General features: G+C 48.0%; 1 protein-coding gene across 2 annotated transcripts in view; it reads right to left on the minus strand.

Moving 5' to 3' along the window:
- The window catches only part of LOC138381924 (sodium/nucleoside cotransporter 1-like), a 48,439-nt gene extending 29,019 nt beyond the window's left edge, over positions 1-19,420 (minus strand). For both annotated transcript variants that reach the window (XM_069466569.1, XM_069466570.1), the window contains exons 1-5: positions 18,693-19,420; positions 11,192-11,303; positions 10,201-10,286; positions 8,959-9,050; positions 6,023-6,272 (exon numbers count right to left, since the gene is read on the minus strand). In XM_069466569.1, the coding sequence (XP_069322670.1) occupies positions 6,023-6,272; positions 8,959-9,050; positions 10,201-10,286; positions 11,192-11,303; positions 18,693-18,787 (635 nt within the window). In that variant the 5' untranslated portion in view covers positions 18,788-19,420. The remainder of the gene's footprint in view (positions 1-6,022; positions 6,273-8,958; positions 9,051-10,200; positions 10,287-11,191; positions 11,304-18,692) is intronic.
- Between the last annotated feature and the right edge of the window lie 2,462 nt (positions 19,421-21,882).

The raw sequence follows: 21,882 nt of genomic DNA on the forward strand, positions 1-21,882 counted from the left end.
CTCTACACGCACAGGTTTTGCCTTGCCTGTGTGCCACCTGGGCATCTCTTTGCTCGTTTTCTGGATGTTGAATGCATGTTTCTGGTTTTTTGGTTTTATTTGTTTTTAACTGCTTTATTAGGCAATGGCTGATACACAACAAATGCACATTTTGAACGTATCCCATCTGATGTGTTTTGATACACCTGTACCCCTTGACACCATCACTACAATCAAGATAATGAACATATCCATCCACCCTCCCCCACAGTTTCCTTGTGCTCCTTTGTGATTCCTCATCTCCTTTCTGTTCCCATTTTCTGTCACTAGATTAGTTTGCCTTTTTTATAATAGCATTTCATAGCAATAGAACCACACAGCACTTTTTGTGTGACTTCTTTCACTCCGTGTAATTATTTTGAGATTCATCTGGGATTCTGCATGATCCATCCAACAGTTCATTCCCTTTTATGGCTGAGTACTATTCTGTTTCGTGGATATAGCATAGTTTGCTGATCCATCCATTCATGGGTGGACATTTAGGTGGTTTCCAGTTTTGGGCTATTACAGACAAAGCTGCTAGGAATATTCAAACCCTCATGTGCAAGTCTTTGTAGAGATACATGCTTTCATTTCTCTCCAGTAAATGTCTGCAAGTGGAATACGTAGATTACATGGTAGGTCTAACTTTTTAAGAAACTGCCAACTGGCTTTCCAAAGTGATTGTGAAATTTTTACATGCCCACCAGCTGTATACAAGAGTCTCAGCTGGTGTATGTCCTTGCCAACGCTTGCTGTGGTCGGTCTTCTGAACTCCAGCCACTCTGACGGGCACACAGCAGTATCTCTTTCTAGTTCTCATTTGCATTTCCCCAATGACGAACGATGTTGAGCATCTTACCATGTGCTTATTGCCACTTATGTATCTTCTTTAATTAAATGTGTCTTCGAATCCTGAGCCCATTCTTAAATTGGGTTGTTTTTCTTATTAATGAGTTTTGAAAGTTCTTTATATATTCTGGTTTCAAGTGCTTTGTCAGATACGGGATCTGAAAACCTTTCCCCCTAGTCATGGCTTATCTGTTTATTCTCTTAACAATATCTTTTGAAGACCAAAAGTTCTTAAATCTCATGATATTCTATTTATCAGGTTTTTTTATGGATTGTGATTTTGGTTTTGTATCTAAGAAATGCTGACTTAACTCAAGGTCACAAAAATTTTCTCTTATGTTTTTTAAAAGAAGTTTTATAGGTTTAGGCTTTACATTTAGGTGTATGATCCATTTTTGGTTAATTTTTGTTTAAGACGTTGTGTTTTTTCGAACAGTTTTAGGTTCACAGCAAAATCGAGAGGGAGGAGCAGAGATGTACTGTACACCCCACTCCTGCGTGTGCACAGCTTCCCCATTACCAACATCCCAACCAGAGTGGCACATTTGTTACAATCGGTGACCTACACTGACACGCTATAGTCACTTACAGTCCATAGTTTAAGATTCACTGTTGGTGTTGCACATTCCATGGGTTTGGATAAATGTACAATGACACGTATCTACCATCACAGCATCACACAGAGTATTTTCACTGCCCTAAAAGTCCTCTGTGCTCTGCCCACTCATCCCTCCCTCCTCTCACCCCCAACCCCCGGCAACCACTGATCTTTTTACTGTCTCCACAGTTTTGCCTTTTCCAGAATGTCATAGAGCTGCAGTCACACAGTCTGGAGCCTTTTCAGAATCGCTTATTTCACTTCGCAATATGCACTTAAGTTTCCTCCATGTCTTTTTTTAGCTTGATAGTTTCTTTCTTTTTAGCATTGAATAAATCGTCTGGATGTACCACATTTTATTTATCCATTCACCTATGGAAGGACATCTTGATTCCTTCCAAGTTTGGGGAATTATAAATAAAGATACTATAAACATCCATGTGCAGGTTTTATGTGCAGCATATACTTGGGTCTTGCTTTGTTATCCACTCTTACTTTTAATTGGGGTTTTAGACCATTTATAGTTAATGTAATTATTGGTATAGGTGGGTTTAAATCTACCATCTTGCATTTATTTTCTGTTTGTCCCACTGCTTCTTTGTTTCCCTTTTCCTATTATTCTACCGTGTTTCAGATTGACTATTTCTTAAAGATTCTCCTTTTTTGACTTGTTAGCTGTAACTCTTTGTTGGGTTATTTTAGTGGCTAGCATTTATAGTATACATCTTTCACTTATTACGATCTACCTTCAAGTGATGTTATACTACTTCACATACACTATAAAAACCTTACAACAGTATAATTTCATTTCTTCCCTCCCAACATTTGTGCTATTGTTATGTACTTCTTTTTTAAGAAAATTTTTTCAGAGATAGGGTTTTGATATGTAGGGTCACCTGGAGTACAATGGCTTATTCACAGGTGCAATCATAGGGCATTGGAAGCTCAAACTCCTGGCCTTGAGTGAGCCTCCCACCTCAGCCTCCTGAGTAGCTGGGACTACAGGCGTGTGCTATTTACTTCTAAATAAAATATAAATCCCCTAACATATTATTTTTCTTGCTTTACAGGTTATGTTTTTAAAAGATGTTTAAATAATTAAAAATAGTCATTATATTTACCCATGGAGTTACCTTTTTGGAGGCTCTTCATTCCTTTGTGTAGAACCAAGTTTCTATCTGGTATCATTTTTCTTCTGTTTGAAGAACTTCCTTTAACATTTCTTATACTGTAAGTTGGCTTCATGCCTGCAAAATTATTTCCCCTTTTGTATGTCTGGAAAAGGTCTTATTTCCCCTTCTTTTATGGAAGACATTTCACTGGTAAAGAATTCTAGGTTTCTAGAAGGTTTTGGGGTTTGTTTTTGTTGTTTACTGTTCCACTCTTCTCTCACATGTTTTTAACAAGAAACCTGCTAGTAATCCATACCTTTTGTCTTCTCTTCTCCAGTTGTTAAGATTTTCTTTTTATCACTGGTTTTAAGCAATTTGATTATGAGGTTCCTTGGCGTCATCGTCTTCATGTTTCTTGTGCTGGAAGTCCATGGAGCTTCTTGAATCCTTGGGTATAAAATCTTCAGGAAATTTGTAATTTTTTGGAAATTATTTCTTCAAATATCCTTTCTGCCCTCCTTTTCCTTTGGTGATGTCAATTGCACGTATATTTGCTCACTTAAAGTCATGCCGTGGTTAACTGATGCTCCTCTGTTTGACTCTTTTGGGTTTTGTCTAAGATTTGCAGGGCAGGGCCTCAGAAGCATTTATTCTGGGGTTAGTTTTTTCCTGCCACTGAGCCAAGGCCCTTGCTATTACTAACAGCATCCTATGAATTATGAGGTTTTTCCACCTGGACTGTTGGGACACTATTGCTGGTCCTGTGTGATTCTCCTAGGCCTTGGGGAGTTTGCTCATATGCATTCACTGATCAGAACTCCACTGCATGTTCAGGGAGGACTCTCTGCATATCTCTGGACCTTTCTGTCTACGTGGCTCTCTCTTCTCTGCTGCTCTGCAGCGTGAACTCCAGCCACCCTGTCCTCCCCGGATTTCCAGCTCTGCCTCTTCAGCTTAGGGGATCTGCTGCCCCCTCCTAGTTCTCCTGCCCTGTGGGGGCCTGGACACCCTCTCTAGACAGTGTCCAGGGACATCTCCAGACAGGGATGATCACAGGGCTCATCTCATGTGTTTCTTAGTTCTCAAAGATCACTGTCCCTTACTGCGTAATGTCCAGTATCACAACAGCTTGTTTCACATTTTTGTTCCAGTGTTTTTGTTGTTTCAAGTGGGAGGGTAAACCTGGTCTCCATTACTTCATCTTGACTGGAAGCCAAAATGAAATCCATGGTTTCTGTTTGTTTGTTTTTGAGACAGACTCTTCCTCTGTCACCCCAGCTAGAAGCAGTGGCATCATGACAGCTCACTGCAACCTCAAACTCCTAGGCTCAGGTGGTCTTCCTGCAGCAGCCTCCTGTATAGCTAGGACTGCAGGCATGTGCCACCATGCCCGGCTAATTTTTTCTATTTTTAGTAGAGGTGGGGTCTCGCTCTTGCTTAGGCTGGTCTTGAACTCCTGAGCTCGAGCGATCCTCCTGCCTTGGCCTCCCAGAGTGCTAGGATTACGCGCATGAGCCACCTTGACCACCAGCCTCCTAGGGGTGGAATTTCTGGGTCATATGATAACTCCACATTTTACATTTAGGGGCAGCATAAATGTTCTCTAAAGCAGGTGCACCATTTTATATTCACACCAGCAATGTATGAGGGTTTCCATTTCTCTACATCTTTGCCAACAATTGTTATGATCTGCTTTTTCATTATAACCATCTTACTGAGTGTGGACTGGTATCTCATTGTGGTTTTGATTTTCATTTCCATAATAATTAGTGATGTTGACCATGTTCTAATGTGCTTACTGGCTACTTCTATATCTTTGGGGAAATGTCTATTCAAATTCTTCTATCATTTTCCAATTGTCTTTTAATTGTTGGGTTCTAATTTTGGATGCAGGTCCCTTAGTAGATACATGATTTGCAAATATTTTCTTTCCTTCTGTGGGTCGTTCTTTCACTTTTTTGATGGTGTCCTTTGAAAAAGCTTTTAATTTTTTTTTTTGTTTGTTTTTTTTGAGACAGCGTCTCACTCTGTCACCCTGGCTAGAGTGCAGTGGTGTCATCATACTTCACTGCAACCTTGAACTCTGGGGTGCAAGCCATCCTCCTGCCTCAGCCTCCCAGAGTCCTGGGATTAGAGATGTGACCCAGCACTTGTGGCCCAAAAGTTTTTAGTTTTTATAAAGTCCAATTTATCTGTAATTTTTAAAGCAAACTCTATATGAATCCCTCAAATGGAAACCATTATCACTGACTTGTCATAAATACAAGACCACTGTAAAAATAAATCCTTTAAAAAATCTATTTAACAGGCAGATTGCGGTGATTCATGCCTGTAATCCAGCACTCTGGGAGGCCGAGGCAGGAGGATAGCTTGAGGCTAGCAGTTTGAGACCAGCCTGAGCAACAGCGAGATCCCATCTCCACAAAAGAGTAGAAAATTTAACAGGATGTGGTGACTTGCCCCTGTAGTCCAAGCTACTCAGGAGGCTGAAGGGGGAGGATCACTTCAGCCCAGGAGTTTGAGGTTGCAGTGAGCTGTCATGACACCACTGCACTCTAGCCAAGGTAACAGAGTGAGACTTTGTATAAAAAAAGAAAAAAGAAAAAAAACATTTTAATAAAGGGAAGGAAAATTTGAAAATGAAGGCATTTATAAATAAAATTCTACATGTGTTCATCAATAGGCCAAGTCAAATCATTTTCCTGTACTATGTGAATCTCATTCTGGGAAACACAAATATGCCCTGCATTGTCCTGACTAGGTCATTCGATGTCTTTGGTCACCAGTTGAGTCATTCACATCAGTATTCAAATAGGCTGTGGTCTTTTCTTTAAACCACAGAAATCTTTTTCCCCAGTTTTTTGATTTTTTTTTTTTTTTTGCAAACCTTGGTTTAAAAAGCACATAAATTTAGAGCTGCCTGGTTAAAATGGGAAGGGGAGAGTTTGATGTTCCCCTCCCAACCTTCCTCTCCTGCCCTGTGGCATCTCTGAGGTTTCCAGGGCTCCAAGGAATCCAGCTGGAAACCCAGGGGATTCCAAACAGCTGTCCAGGGGCGTGGCTGGCTAGTCAGAATGCCCTGGGGGTAACTACAAACACTGGCACCTGGACCCCAACCCAGCCTGCTCCATCAGACTCCAGGGGTGGTCCCTGCTCACCCTGATGACCTCAGGGGAGGCACTGACAGGGCCTCCCTGCTTGCATGGGCTGAGAGCAGGGAACTGCTGAGTCCTGTTCTCAGCCAGCATAGTCACCTGTCATAATGGGGCACAGAACCAGAGGAGAACTAGCAAACACTAGAGGTGGCTGCTGCCTCTGAAGCCAGCCAGCAAATCGTGCCCTGGGGACACCAGAAAGTCCTCAGCCCCCACTGTGACCCCAGAGCTGACCCCCAGCCAACAGGTGCTCCCCCCGCCCTGCCTTGGAGCTTGAGCTCACTCACCTCTTAGCCCAGAGCTTCAGGCTGGGTTGGGCCTCAGGCTTCTTAAACCTTCCCAGCTGTGGCACCAGAAGCCTCTTCAGCAGGCCGGAGGGCAGGGAGGCGAGGACCACACAGGTGAGCAGGAACAGTGCCAGACGCCTCTTCAGCAGGCCGTAGGCCAGGAAGGCGAGGACCACACAGGTGAGCACGAACAGCGCCAGGGCCCTCCGGAAATTCAGGATGCAGGCAGCCAGCAGGAAGGCTGCGTACCCTGGGGGACGAGACCGGGCAGGGGCCCGCGATGACCACTCCGCCTCTCCAGGCCCCTGCAGCCCGCCACGGACTCCACCTTACTCCATCTGGAGGGCAGGAAAGTCATCCAACCTCTCTGAGCCTCAGTGTCCTCAACTGTCAGTGGGAACAATTATCCCTCCTGTGTCCAAAGGGTGTCATGAGCTCATTGGCAGAATGTGTGAAAGGGCTTTGCAAACTGTAAAGTGCCGAACAAATGGGAAGGAGATGTGTAAGGAGGCCGTGAAGCAAAACAGCATGAATCTCTGGGGCCTCCACGGAGCACCTGCCAGGATCCGAGCCCTGCTAGGATGGAGGATGGAGACGAACAAGTCAGTTGCTCCATGAAGGAGTTCGTGCGTGTGTGTGCCAGGCCTGTATTCTGGAATATTAATCTATAATCTCCTTCCGGGAATGCTCTTCCCCCTTTGCCATTTTCTCCTTTAAGTGGCTGAGCCGGTCTGTGTTGAGGCCTCCAGAAATGTGATCATGGACAGCAAAGGGGAAATCTCTCTCTCTGGCTTCTGAGTTTGAAAACCCAGGGCCCTTAAGGAACGGAAAGGACTAACAGCCGTGGACTAAAAAAAGTGATCTGAAAAATTAGTTTTACTTTCCTGCTGCCTCACTAGTGAAAGCATGACAAGAGCAAGGACACTGGTGGGCCCCAGGGAAGGGGTCTGGCTTGTGACACCACAGCCAAAGCCAGCTGTGTCCCCGGCACCGCAGGCAGAGCAGCCCCCTGCCTGGCTTCCTGGGCAGGGCGCAGGGAGGCGCCAGGGCTTCTGAGACAGGAGGGAGGGCCTGTGCGGGTGTGGGCAGGCAGAGCCCGGGACAGCTCCTGAGCCTCTGCAGGCACTGAGCAGCAGGAGCTGTCCCCACGAGAGGCTCAGAAGAAGACAGGGGTGGGAGGCCGGAGCAGGCCCATGCTGGAGAGAGGGGCATCCCCAGGGCCACCTGCCTGCAAAGACAGAGAACTCGGACCAGCTGGAGAAGCGGGCAGGTCAGTACACACACGAGGCAACTGTCATTCTCTACTCGAGAGAATTCAATCACTTCTTCAAGAGAAACAAATCTCAGTCTAAGGGGACCAGAGAGGGCCCTGGATTCAGGCCCTGCCAAACGAAGACTTCACTGTCTAGGACACGCTCTCTAGAAGGGACATGGACCAACCCTATCTCAGCAGACTGGGGCCACTGCTGTCTGTCACCTGTCTCACTGTCCCCTCCCCTCTCTGGCACCTACAATGGGCTCTGCATCTACACACATCCTCTCCTCTTAAACCCCTAACTGATGGCACGAGTCAGCCTCCCCTAGGCACTCCTGCCCCGCCTGAGCCCGGGAGCCCTTCTCTGTGCCCAGAGGACCTTGCTCCATCTGTCACCTCTTCATCCCCTGTCACTTCACGTGCTTCCTAAAGCTCCCACCTCAGCTCATAGACACGTGCCCATCCTAGACACCTGGTCACACCCTGCCCACTCATACTCCCACCCTGTTCTCAGAAAACATTTCTCCAAAGGGCCGTCTACACTGGCTGTCTACATTGCCTCAGCTCCGTTCACTCCAGTCCACTTGTGGCATCCACATCCTATGTCACCAAGGAGCCCCTTGTCCCTACATCAGTGGACACTGTGTCGCTGCTCAGTCCTCGCCCTGCTGGTCCTCTGGACGCACTGTCGGTCTTTCCCTCCTTGAAACCCTTCGCTCTCCGGGACTCTGGCTCCGGCCAAGCCCTTCTGTGCAGCTGGTCCCCAGGCTTCTGTCCTTAACCCGCTTCCCAATTCGTTCTCCAGGTGACCCTGGGAACCTCCTCTCCCCCTGAGTGGCCTGGCAGCTGTGTCTCCAGCAAACTGTCTGAGTTCTCCCTCCCCAGCTCCTCAGCCATGTTCTCCAGCTCTGCGGGGGGCACCATCGTCCCCCGACACGAAAGCAGGAACCGAGGCAGGCTTGACTCAGGGTCTCCTTTGTCCCGCACACGCGACCAGCTCCCACGTTCAGCTGGCTGTGCTTCCCCAGGCCCCCCTCTACCCCGCCGTCCTCCATCTCTTCGCTCTGACACATGCACTGTGGCCCTCGACACGGCCTTCTCCCTGTCTGTGCTGCCCCCTCCCAGGGTCCCACAGTGCGAATTCGGCATGGACACGTCCCTGTTTAAACCTCCAACATTCTAGATCTTACAAACTAAACTAAACTAAAATAAAATACAAAATTAAACCCTCCAATGGCACCCTCTGGTCTTGAGGGTAAAATCCAAGTCTAGACTTTCCCAAAACCCACAGCCCGACAGTTTTCACCTTTGCTCCTCTCTGCATGGGGAGCCTCTCACTTCTTATTGTTCCTCCTCTCCATCTGGCTACCTCCTGCTCAACCTGTCAGACCCCAATGTCACCTCCTCCTGGAAGTCCTCCCTGACCATCCCGCTGCCCTACTCCGTGCTCCCAGAGGGCTTCCTGCCTTCGCTGCGAATGTCCGTTCCCCTCCCTCACTGGAGAGGGAGCGCCTCGGGAACAGGATCTGGTCCTGCTAACTGATGACTCCGTGCCCGGCAAGGGGGAAGGCCCAGAGCCGCTGCTCAGCCAACATTTGTTGAATGATCGGGTAAGTGAACAACGCTGCCCTGAGACATGGACAGCTGGGCCAGGAGTCACTGTCCCCTGGGCAGGGCTCACCAGTACAGAGCAGGCCTATGCAGATGCGTCGAATCAGCTGCTTGTGCTCCCTGCAGAAGCGTGTCGCTCTCTGGAACGGCTGCAGGATCCTCCTGGGAATAGGACCAGCAGGTCTGCAAGTGGCACCCAGACTCCCACCGCAGTGGGGATCCCTCAGCACCTTCGGGCAGAAGCCACTCAGGAGTGTCCCCTATACAATGGTGCTGGGGGCAAGCTGGGCGCTGGCCTTGACATCCCACAGGGCTGAGGCGCAGCACCCACAGACCCCACTACCCCAGTGATAACCCTGCCTGCAGGGCTTGGGGGGAATTCACTGATAAGGCAGAACCTTGTGAACACACAGACCCGCCCACGCAGGACGGCTGCCTCCCCTCCCCCACCGCACGTCCACCTGTCCGCAGAACAAGGCGCAAAGGCTCCGGCTCTGCATTTACTCCCTGTGACCAGGACACTTAGCAGCCCAGTCGGCAGCTCCTGTTCCCTAGAGAGGATGCTGGAAGCAGCCCACCCCTGCCTGGCAGTCACGTGCCCCCGCTGCCCATTCTTGCCTGGCCATTTGGTCACTTGTGGGACCCGGGGCAAGGCTGAGGCCTGAACAGCTCCAGGGCTGCCCTAGGCTGAGCGTCCGCTATATGCTCACCCAGTGCTCACCCGGGCAGATAGATGGGACCCCTGTACCACTGTCACTCCTGCCCTTCCCGCTTTCCTCAGCTCAGGATCTGGCCAGTGACGGCCCCTGGGGGCTGGGACATCAGGAGCCAGAGCTCTGGGCACACCCCGGCCACTCGCTGCCTGTGCGACTGGACCAGTCAGTCCCTTTCCCTCTCTTGGCTTTGGCCGCCCCCTGACAAACGAGGGCCTGGCCCAGTCCAGGAGTTTCCAGACTGAGCCTCGGGGCTCCCCAAGATCCCTGGAGACTGCATGGGGTGGAAGCAGGTGGGAGAGCTTGGCAGGGCGGCCCGGCTGGTTCGGGGCCTCCTACCCAACTTCAACCAGACCAGCCACACAGCACCTGTGGGCCTCCCAGTGGGACTTCACTCTGGCTGCTTAAAAGTGGGTGTGGAACCCGGGGCCTGGCTCGCCTCTGAGGCTCATCTGGCTGCAAGGGAGCTGAAGCGCCATCACCCCTTCCTCCAACAAAGGTGCGCGGAGCCGACCCCCATGGTCAGGAGGCGGCTCCCACCCTGTTCCCCAAGGCGGTCTCCGCCCCAGCAGCCACGGTCCCTCACAGAGGTCACCTACCAGGTGGAGGGCTCCGGCCCCGCCTCACTCCAGCTGTGCCCGGCCTCTGTGGGGCTCCAGTCGCTGCCAGGGAGCCGTCCTTCCTCCTAAAGCCAGCAGGGAGCCATCAGGTCAGACAGAGCTGAGGGGCGGGAGAGGGGGACCTCGGCCGCACAGGGGCACCCGCAGGCCCCTCGTGAGTGGGCTGAGGCGGGACTGGACTGTTGCACAGGAAGGAACTGGAAGGCGCTTAACTAAATTCCGCAACGCACTCACTGAGCACCTACTGTGTGTAGGGCTCTGCTCTAGACACATCCTGCCCTCAGGGGTCCTGGGCCTCATGAGGGAGGGACACCTGTGACTGAGGTGTGGCTGCAGGGGGCCAGGAGGAAGCCTCTAAGGAAGGCCCAGGCCGAGCATCCTGATCTCGTGACTCAGGGCACCATGTACCCCACAGGCTGTGGGGTGGTTGGGGCGAGGGGTGGACATTCCTGCAGACGATGGTGTGAAAGGTGCACCCTGTGGGACACGGGGCCGTGAAGAGCGGGGGCTTTTGCCACGGAGGTTGGGAGACTCATCCTAGGTGCCAAGGTCCTGGCTGGTGTGCCTCGACCTGGCAGTTTCAGAGTGAGGACAAGATGACCAGAGCCTTGAAGGCCGAGGCGTCCTCCGAGATCCCTCCGCGAGCCCCATTCATCTGCTTTCTATTCTGATTCCTTACATCACAGCTCAAATGTCACTTCCTTCTTGGGACCTCCCCTGCCCTGCACACTAGGACAGGCTATGCGTGCACATAGTAGGTGCTCAGTAAACGTTTAGTGAGTGAAATAAAGGGAGCTGCTTTGTGCTGCGGAGGCCGACATGTTGGGTTTCCTAACTGTGCAAGCAAAGAGGTGAGGAAGCAGCGGCAGAGGAGGAGGTGAGGGAGGAGAGTGAGCAAAGCCCCCACCAGCGGCCAGGACTCAGGTGAGGAGGAGGGGAGGCCAAGACCGCCCATGGGAAGGGGACAGACCAGGCTCTCCAAGGTATCCGCTCCTGGATTCTCCTGACTGTTGGCCCCGGGTTTGAGAGGGACGGACTCCCCTCTGCTTGGCGTGTCGTTCTCCATGTGCCAGACCTTCCAGCTGCAAGACAAATCGGGGAGGGCCCAGAGCTGAAAGGGGTGAGCTCGGAAGGACTCAGGCAGTTCATAGGCTTAAGCCCATCTGTAAGCAGGAGTGCCCATGAACACCTCCGCCTCTTCTCTCCCCACTCCTGTTCCCTCACCTTTTCTGACCTTGAGGGACACCTTACTCTATCCGAAAGCCAGCCTGCTTTAGCTGACATGCCCAGCGGCATGTGCATGGACACACATGCAGACACACACACACAAGCAAGGACAGAGCCTGCAACACCCTGTGCACATACAGACACACGGCTGCACAGAGAGAGGCAGGGTCCTATTTCTACTTACAGATCTGTGGTTAACAGGTCGCTCTCAGAGAGACAGAAGTGTTTCTGTGGGGACAAGCTGTGTCCAATCTGCCTTCCCTGTGGCCTGTCTTTTCACTTCCGCAGGAATTGCTGGGCATAGTCCAGAGTGGGAGTACGTTGGGCCTGCAACTCAGCTCCGGCCAACACCTCCCTACAGCCCAGAGTCTCAGCTGGGGCGGGGAACCAAAGCCTATCTCGGGGATACAGGAGGGGGCCCACCCCAGGCCTGTCTCCTGCTACTCCTCCCCCTCACTGCTGCCACAGTTCCCAAGAAGCCTACTCTCTACGCTGCCTGCCCCGTTCACCTCTTCCAGGAAGCCTCCTGGGTGACTCCTGTCCTCTGTCCACTAACCTCCTGTGGTAACAGAGGAAACGGCCTGAGAAAAGGGCATGAGTGTTTTATGAGCTGTCTTTTTGAAACTTCCCGCGCTCTTGTTGGGTACTGAAACCAGCATCGCTATCTCAGACCAGTGGTTGGGAGGGGCAGGGGAGTGTCCTTTGTACCACAGATGTCCTCCCAACAGCCCTCTGGGCACACAGATGTCCTCCCAACAGCTGTCGGGCGGGTGGAGATTGTCTTCTGCTGAGATGGGACAGATCAGAGTCATCAACTGTAGTTAAAGGGACACAGCCTGCAGCTGAAACCCTCCCTCTAAACGCTCTGTCTTTCTGCTTATAGTCAGGGAAATCGGGACTTTAAGATGGGAATCTGCCATTTTCCTCAACTGCCAGCAAATTAATAAACCCCCCTTTCCTTCTCTTCAAACCACTTGTCCTCGTTCTTCTGACGTGGCCCAGAGGACAAGTGCTGACCTTTTCAGTAACACCGTGGCCTCCTTTCCCCACCATCCATCCTCACTGCTGCTCAGGCTTCTGCATTTTGTCTTTCATTTTGCATCTTTCTCAGTCTGCCTTTCTAACTGGATCTGTAATTATTATACCAGCAACCTATTTTCCTAAGCTTGACGATGATGGGAGCGGTGTAGCTGCCACAAATAGTAAAAGTGTTCCAGGCCTAAGCATTCATACAGTCACAAAAACAAAATGAAATCACACAATTTCCCCCTTCATTTCATCTTTTCTTTCTTTCTTTCTTTTTCTTTTTTTTTTTTTCTTTTCCTTTGGACAGAGTCTCGCTCTGTTGCCGAGGTTGGTGCTCTCTGCAATCTTGAACTCCTGGGCTCAAGCAATCCTCCTGCCTCAGCCTCCTGAGTAGCTGGGACTACAGGTGCATGTACCATCACACCTGGCTATTTTTTCTGTTTTTGTAGAGATGGGGTCTCATTATGTTGCTCAGGCTGGTCTTGAACTCCTGGCCTCAAGCGATCATCCCACCTCGGCCTCCGAAAGTGTTGGGATTACAGGCGTGGGCCATCCTGCCTGGCCTCATTTCATCTTTTTTGAAACTAACATCTAAGCAACAGTATGCAAAGTGAAGGGACAAACCCTTTAGCTTTCAACGTTCAGACTAAACATTAAACTAATCGGACAGGATTAACACCATCTCCTTAATAATTAATAGGGCGTTCTCAGGACAAAATCCTTTTCGATGCAGAAATACTTCCTGGCAGCACAGGGTGTGCAGTTTCCTGCATGTGCTGGCTGTTTGGAAGTTTGGAGAGGATGACGCATGGAGACCGGGTCCACCCTCTCTCTTTGAAAACATTTTTGTTGTCATCTGTCCTTTAAATTACCAAAGCATCAGAAGTGCACTGTTAAACATTTAAACACTGTAGAAATACACAGAACACAGGAAGTTAAAATCCTACCCCGAGCCCCCTGGGGATGGCCACTACTGAGTTTGTGGCATTTTTCTCCACTTTTTTCCCTAAATGTATATCATGTTATGTCATTCATTTTCCAACAAGGGATCGTGCCACACCAGCATTCTCACAGTTTGAGTTTTCCAGCAGGGATCTACACCCTGCTGGGGGCCCGTTGCCACCTTGGGAAACTCAGTGTTTCTCCTGAGCAGGACACCTGTCTCCACGGGCAGCCTCCATGGCGATGGGCTCGGAGCTGCCCGCATCAAGGCCACTGAAGGGCAAGCGGACTCTACCTGCCTCTCTGCCCCTACCCTGCCCTAACCATGCTCTTCCCCTGCCCCTTCCATCCCTTCCTCCCCTCTCCTGCCTTCTCTCCTCTCCTGCTGCCCTTTCCTCCCTGCCTCAGTTTCTCCTGGTGCCAGAGGGAAGCCAGGAGGCACAGCACATCCAGCAGCAGCCATGCTGGTTTGAAAACATTCCCAACTTTGCAGCTTACAACCTTGACCTCGCCGTGGGCCCTGATCTCCACTACAAGGATTTACTGGGCTGTGTATCATGGGATGAACCTTCAGCTTGGAGCCTACAGGTCTCGATTCACTCCTGACTCCCTAGTTAACTTCCTTGCTCTCTGCAAAGCAGTGGGGTGGGTAACAGTACCTGTCAGGATTAAAGGAGCGAATGCTCAGAAGAGCTCGGCAGGGAGCCCAGCACTGTCAGGCTGGCAGGTGTCCCTGCTGTCACAGCTCCAACCCGGGGCTGTCTTGACACATTTCTCCCCTCCTCTAGGCCAGGAGATCCCCAGCTTCTCCCCTGGTCCTGCCCTCAAGGAGGGGTGACCAGCAGCCCCAAGAGCCAAATGCTCTTTTCAGGTGGAATTGGCTGAAAGCCACAGGCAGGGTGGTCGGGAGGCTGCACAGATCAGGATGGAGACCCCCAGGGACAGACTGGGAGCTGGATGGCCAAAGGTGTCCTGGCTCTGCCACCAGCTGTGGCACCACAGAGCATCTCTGCACCCTGTGTGGCCTGTTTCCTGAGGACAGTCTCTGAAGCCCGGCCCACCCCCTGGGGCCAGCGCAGAGTGAGGGGAGGGCCATGCAGACATCCGTGTATCATCTCCCTTTCAGTCCAGCAGCACTTAGAAGGGCTCATCACGCAGAGGCGGCTCCAGCTCTCCCAACCCTGCCCCCCTCCTCAGGGGCATGTGACATGGTTTTAGTCCTTCTGCTGGCTCCTCCTGTTTTAGGGGGATTCTTGGCCAAAGAGTTAAAGAGAATCCCTTTCCTTGCCAGGCTCTGGTACCATAAAGAGGTTATTGGTGTAAGTGGAGAGCGAGCCATTCAGAGCCGTGCGAGTAACGTGGTCAGAAGGGTGGTCCCACAGTCTCCGCATTTTCTCCCCATGGTTTGGCCCACGCTCGTTTCATGGCTCTTTGCAGGTCTCTTTCCTCGCGTTGATTCGTGTGTCCAAGCAGTGGACACATAGGGAGGCTCGTCCCCAGTCAAGTTCCATGAACATGACCTCATCGTTGTCTCTCCTAAACCTGGAATCACTGGCAGAAAGGACACCCAGAGCGATTTTTTCTTTCACATTTAGGGCACTGAAAAGTGGACTTTCTATACTTTATAGTAGAAATATTGGAAAGCAGCAAGCATGTAAAACTTCCGACCACATAGAGCACTACAAAGACTGAAGAAGTATCTCAGGCTTTTATACCTCCTACTTGTAACTCTCATAAAATTTCCCGAGGGAAGGCACTAGTCCACGTCTTCCAGCACAGGGCTCTCCCAGCACCTACACAGCAAGCGCAGGCACTCCCAGGGGAAAGAAGCATTCCAATACCCCAGAGGCTGACAGCCCCTGGCCTGCTTGGCCTGATTATCCAAGGGTCCCTGGCCTGCCTGGCCTGATTATCCAAGGGTCCCTGGCCTGCCTGGCCTGATTATCCAAGGGTCCCTGAGACAGTCTAGCCCTTGACCCATTCTACTCACTGGGAACAGCTGGGCACAAGTGGCCACTGTCCAGTACACAATGACACAGTGAGTCTGGATTCATCTCCCTCACAGCAATAGAGGGCTGGTAGAATAAGGACAGCTGGTCCCACGGCCATGCGGGTTCAAGGCCACAGGCAGGGGGAATTTTACACTAGCAGTTTAGGAATCACTGTTTCCCAGTATTTAATTGGTTGGTGCCCGGAATTCTGCAGCCGACAGGGCTGAAGACAGGTCGCCTTGCAGGAATAAGAAATGAGACAGTAGAAGAGAAGGAGTGGGGTCAGGGGACTCAAGGGTTTCCAGACTAAGTGCCCTAAGAGTAATTCCTCACTCGTATTTGTTCATCCCAAGAACAAAAGATCATCAGAAATCACACAAACAAACATGTTCTAAAGACATCCCACATCCCGGCTGAAGGGTCCCCATAGGTTGGATGATGGAATTAATTTTTCTCAGTTCTGTTAACATTCGCCATTTGCCAGATTTTTTCCTGATTACAAATCCTGGGGAATTCCAAGGGCTAGTGGATTCCTCTGTATGACCTGCTTGTAGCTGCTCCTCAACTAGAGATTGTAAGGCACCAAGCTTTTCTTGATTTAGCGGCCACTGTTCAACCCATGTTGGATCTTCCGAGATTCATTTAAGGGGCAAAGCGTAGTGGTACTCTTTAACAACAGTGGCCACTATCCCAAATTTGGACAGCCTAGTCCATGTTTGGCCAAATGTTCTTTAGGAGTTGTAAATGTCTTGTTCCTTGTTCTTTTTTGCCTGGGCCATGACGGGGATTAAAATTCACATTAAGCATAATTTGTTTTGCTGTATTAGAAAGAGAAGGAATACTAACAAAAGCTCCCCATTGTTGTAGTAAATCACGGCCCCATACATTAATGGCAGTATCAGCCACATAAGGCTGCAAGGTGGCAGATTGATCAGCTGGGCCCTGACAACTTAAAATATTTTGGCTTTGAAATATATTAGTCATGTCCCGATTCCTGTCAATACTGTGGAGACCTGTTGTAAAGGCCAATGAGTTGGCCAAAATCTTTTAGCTATTATAGTAACAGCCCCAGTATCAACGAGTCCAGAAAATGTTTTCCCATTCAATTTTAAGTGCATTTGTGATCTTAGATCATTAATAAATGTTTGCCAATATACTCGGTTTTCTGTGCTGTTAAATCCTCCTTGTCTCTTAATGTTAGTATTTCCTGTCTTGATATATATAAGGTAGTAGTAAAAGCTGAGCTATGCAGTCTCCAGCTTGTATTTGATATTGGAGGGCCGTGCTCATCATCATAGAAATTTCTCCCTCATAATCTGAATCAATAACACCTAGATGGACTGGGACACCCTTTGATGTCACACTACTTCTACCTATAATCAATCCTACCGTGGCTGGGGCAATAGGCCCAAATACTCCAGTGCGTATTTGATAAACAGCCATAGATGGTTATTAGTAGGATATTATCACGAGATGGGAGGTCTAAGGCAGCACTTCTGGCTGTTGCACGGGTGGGGGATAAATCACTGATTCGGAGTTTCGGGGCTGCCACACCAGGTATTGTAGACTCTGATTGCCCGTGTTGTTTTTCTCAGGGCCTTGGGTCAGGCCCCAATTCCCATTTCCCGACTCAGGAAGGAGGTGGCCCTCACCATGATATTTAGAATGGCATTGAGTAGCCCTACACTTTTTACAACGGGGACATAATCCAGGGGAAGGACGAATAGGTTGGTTATTACTGAAATCCATTTTCTTTGGAGTCTGACGACACTCCTTTTTCATGTGCCCTGGTTTTTCCACAATTAAGACATTTTGTAGCAGTCTTTGGAGATTTCTCCCTTTAATAGCCTCTGCTAACAATTGCATCTTGTATGCGTCAGAGCCAGTATCTTGGCATGCTTTAGTACATTCTTCTAAAGAGGCTGCACTTGCTTTCAATGGTCTCAAGGCCTGCTGACATTTCGAATTTGCATTATCAAAAGCCAAAATTTGCAATAGCAACTCTTGAAAGGCCGGCTGGGAAATAGTTTTAGTCAATGCATCCTCCAATCTAGAAATAAATTCCACATATGGCTCATAATTGCCTTTACTTTAATAAAGGATGGTGTAGATTGTCCAGGGCGAGGTGTGGTATTTTTCCCAAGCTTTCAAACAACAAAGGTGAACCTGAACAATAGCTTCATCTGTATACTGTACTTGAGCTTGTATCTGAAACCAGGCACCTCCACCGGTCAGCTGTTCTGCTGTTATCAAAACTGGCGGGTTTTGGGCTGCATTTTGAGCGCCTTGTTGCTGAGCCCATCGGACCACCATATCTTAAATCACAAAAATGCAGGGAATGTAAGAACAGTTCAGGCAAGTATATCTCAGTCCCAAGGAATTAGCCTTTCTGCTTGAGCCAGGCCTTAAATAAGTGCCAAGGTATAAGGGGAATTAGTACCATAGGAAATGCAAACTTGCTTTAGTTCTTTCAAAGTTTTAAATGGAATGGGAGTGTGTTCATATTGTACACCCCCCCTGGGGATATTGGTTATCTGGGGGAACATCAATCAAAGATACTGGTAAAAGATAAGCCTCAAGATCTCCTTCTACTTGGCTCTCCTAATTCCCTCCTGTAAACCAGTACAAGCTCTCAGCACCATAATTTGAGCTTTAGGAGGTGCCAGAAATGGATTTGTATCTGCTAATAGAGGGGCAGTTGGTTGTAACTTAGGGGATCCAGGAAAAGGAGGTAGTGGAGGGAACTCTTCCTTCTTTAAATTTCCCTTCTGAAGCCTTTCCATGGATCCATAATGGGGACTGGCAACTGCAATTAAGGGGTCATGTTCCTCACTCAATGGCTTAGCCGGTATATTATTTCAGTCCTCATCTTCGGTGACTGGACCAGTATGCTAACCTAAAGTTTCTTCTCCCCTACTTAACTCTTGTTCACGCCTATCTTCTGCATCACCTTCCTTTGACTCAGAATCAGACTGCAATGGCTCTAACGCCAGAGAAATTAAATTGCACAAGGACCAACACTGAAAGAGGGATTCTTTGTTGATAGGCTCTTCGCAAAGCATGAACAGTTAATTGCCACTGTTGTTGCTTCAAAACTCTAGAAGGAAGGAACCAATAACAATGTTTTGGAATCAAATGGAATAATTCCTCAAAACTCTGCCTCTTTACAGACACTCTTGACCTTTTTAAGAGAGTTTGTAAAAGCTGAATATATTCAGAATATTTAGATTGATTTTGCCCAATCATTACCCTGACTATAGAATCCCCGAGGTTCCACTTACCCACCCTCTGCGGGAACAGCTTCGATTCCCCAGGTCCTGGCGACATAATGTGGAAAGTTCCTTCACTCCGGTGAAGCCTTCTGTCTTCAGGTCCCACATTCGGGTGCCACTTGCTGGGAATGCCCCAGATGACAGGGCCAAAAACAGGGCATCGCGTAGGAGTGGGAAACGAGACAGCAGAAGAAAAAGAGTAGGGTCAGGGCACACAAGGCTTTCCAGACCAACAGCCCCGAGAGTAATTCCTCAATCATATTTATTCAGCCCAAGAACAAAAGATCATCATAAATCACACAAACATGTTCTAAAGACATCCCACAGGCAAACAGTTTTCTATAGATTTCCATAAAGATTACATATCCTAAAGATATCCCACAGGCAAACTTTAAAGATTGTGTATGAAGGTTAAGATATTCAGGTGCACAATAATCTCAGCAAAGCTATTTCTAGCCTAAAGCTAAATAAGAACATCAATGTGGGATTGCCGCCAGGCTAGTTTTCCAGTAGGTTGGGCGTTCCTGATAGCAGTCCTGGAGCAGTTTTCTGCCCCAGGAGAGAAACTGTGTTCAGTTCTTCCTGCCCTTGGAATGTCCTTACCATTTGGAAAAGAGCCACACACCTGTGCAGAATGTCACATCCACAGAGGTTCTTATGCCAGCAATACCCCTAGGTCACCCTAACATTTCTCAACTACCCCAACAGGTTGGCATGGTCTAAAGTATATTTCCCTTGTTGTTGTTGTGTCACCTTCTATCCCTCTTGCCTCATCATCTCATTTAGCTCTTTCTTTATTTTATTTTATTTCAGAGTACCATGGGTGTACAAACGTTTTGGTTACATAAATTCCTTTGTACAGTTGAAATCAAAGTTATAAGTGTGCCCATCACCCAGATAGTGTGCATCGTACCCATTAGGTATGAATTGACTCATCCCCTCCTCTTCCCTCCCATCTGCTTGATTTCTGATGAGTGTTATTTCCATATGTGCACATACGTGTTGTTTGATTAGTTCCAATTTAATGGTGAGTACATGTGGTGTTTGTTTTTCCATCCAAACATACCTCACTGAGAAGAATGGTCTCCAGCTCCATGCAGGGTAATACACAAGAGGTATTAGTTCACCATTGTTTTATGGCTGAGTAGTACTCCCTGGAATACATATACCACATCTTATTAATCCACTCATGTACTGATGGGCATGTGGGTTGTTTCTACATCTTTGCAATTGTGAATTGTGTTGCTATGTAAACATTAACATGCAGGTGTCTTTTTTTTTATACAATGTCCTTTTTTCCTTTGGGTAAATACTCCGTAGGATTGCTGGATCACATGGTAGGTCTACTTTTAGTTTTCTGAGGTATTGCCATACTCCTTTCCATAGAAGCTGTACTAGTTTGCAGTTCCACTAGCAGTGTATGAGTGTTCCTATCTCTCTGCATCCGTGCCAGCATTTGTTTTTTGGGGGTTTTTTGATAAAATCCATTCTCACTGGAGTTAGGTAATATGTCATTGTGGTTTTGATTTGCATTTCCTTGATGATTAGAGACACTGAACATTTTTGCATATGTTTGTTGGCCATTATTCTATCTTCTTTTGAAAAGCTTCTGTTCCTATCTTTTGCCCACTTTTTAACGGGGTTGTTTGACTTTTTCTAGCTTATTTGCTTGAGTTCTTTGTAGTTTCTGGTTATCAGCCCTTTATCAGATGTATAGCATGCAAATATTTTCCCTCATTCTAGAGATTGTCTATTCACTCTATTGATGGTTTCCTTGGCAGTGCAGATGCTCTTTAACTTGATCAGGCCCCATTTATTTATTTTTATTGTCGCTGCGATTGCTTTTGGGGTCTTATTCATAAATGCTTTGCCTAGGCCAATGGCTCTAAGAGTTTTCCCAACATTTTCTTCTAGAATTCTTACAGTGTCATGTCTTAAGTTTCAATCTCTCATCCATCATGAATTAATTTTTGTGAGTGGTGAGAGGTGTGGATCCTGTTTCAGTTTTCTACATGTGGCTATCCAATTTTCCAGGCACCGTTTATTGAATAGGGCTTATTTTTCCAGTGTACTTTTTTTCTGCTTTGTCAACGATCAGATGTCTACATGAGGATGTTTTTATATCTAGGTTCTCTGTTCTGATCCATTGGTCTATGTCTCTGCTCTCGTGTCAGTATCATGCTATTTTGGTTATGACAGGCTTGTTGTATAGCTTGAAGTCTGATATACTGATGCCTCCTGATTTGATCTTTCTGCATAAGGTTGCTTTGGCTATTCAGGCTCTTTTCTGGTTCCACTTGAACCACAGAATTATTTTTCTAGATCTGTGAAAAAATAACATTGTTATTTTAATAGGAATTTCACTGACTCTGTAAATCACTTTGGGTACCATGGACATTTTAACAATGTTGATTCTGCCAAAGCATGAGCACGCTATGTTTTTCCATTTGTTTACATCCTTGGCAATTTCCATCCTCAGTGTTTCGTAGTTCTCCCTGTAGAGGTCTTTTACCTCCTTGGTGAAGCATATTCCTAGGTATTTTATTTTCTTTGTTCCTATTGTGAAGAGTATTGAGTCTTTGATTTGATACTCAGCTTGACTATTACTGGCATATATGAATGCTACTGATTTGTGTACATTGATTTTCTAAACTGAGACTTTGCTGAATTCATTTATCAATTCCAGGAGTCTCTTGGCAGAATCTTTGGGGTTTTCTAGATATAAGATGATATCATCAGCAAAGAGCGATAGTTTGACTTCTTCTTTCCCCCATTTGCATGCCCTTGATTTCCTCCCCTTGCCCGACTGCTCTGGCTAGGACTTTCAGCACTATGTTGAATAGAATTGGTGACAGTGGGCAACCTTGTCTGGTTCTAGTTCTCAGTGGGAATGCTCCAATTTTTCCCCATTCGGTATGATGTTGGCTGTGGGTTTGTCATATATGGCTTTTACAATTTGAGGTATGTTCCATCTATACCTATTTTGTTAAGAGTTCTTATCATAAAAGGATGCTGAATTTTGTCAAATGCTTTTTCTGCACCTATCGAGAGGATCATATGGTCTTTGTTTTTGCTTCTATTTATGTGGTGAATCACATTTATAGATTTGCATATCTTGACTCATCCTTGCATCTCTGGGATGAAGCCCACCAGCTCATGGTAGATTATTTTTTGGTATGAAGCTGAATTTGGTTTGCTAGGAT

Source organism: Eulemur rufifrons, chromosome 3 (assembly GCF_041146395.1).
Source record: "Eulemur rufifrons isolate Redbay chromosome 3, OSU_ERuf_1, whole genome shotgun sequence".
NCBI classification, from domain to species: Eukaryota; Metazoa; Chordata; class Mammalia; order Primates; family Lemuridae; genus Eulemur; species Eulemur rufifrons.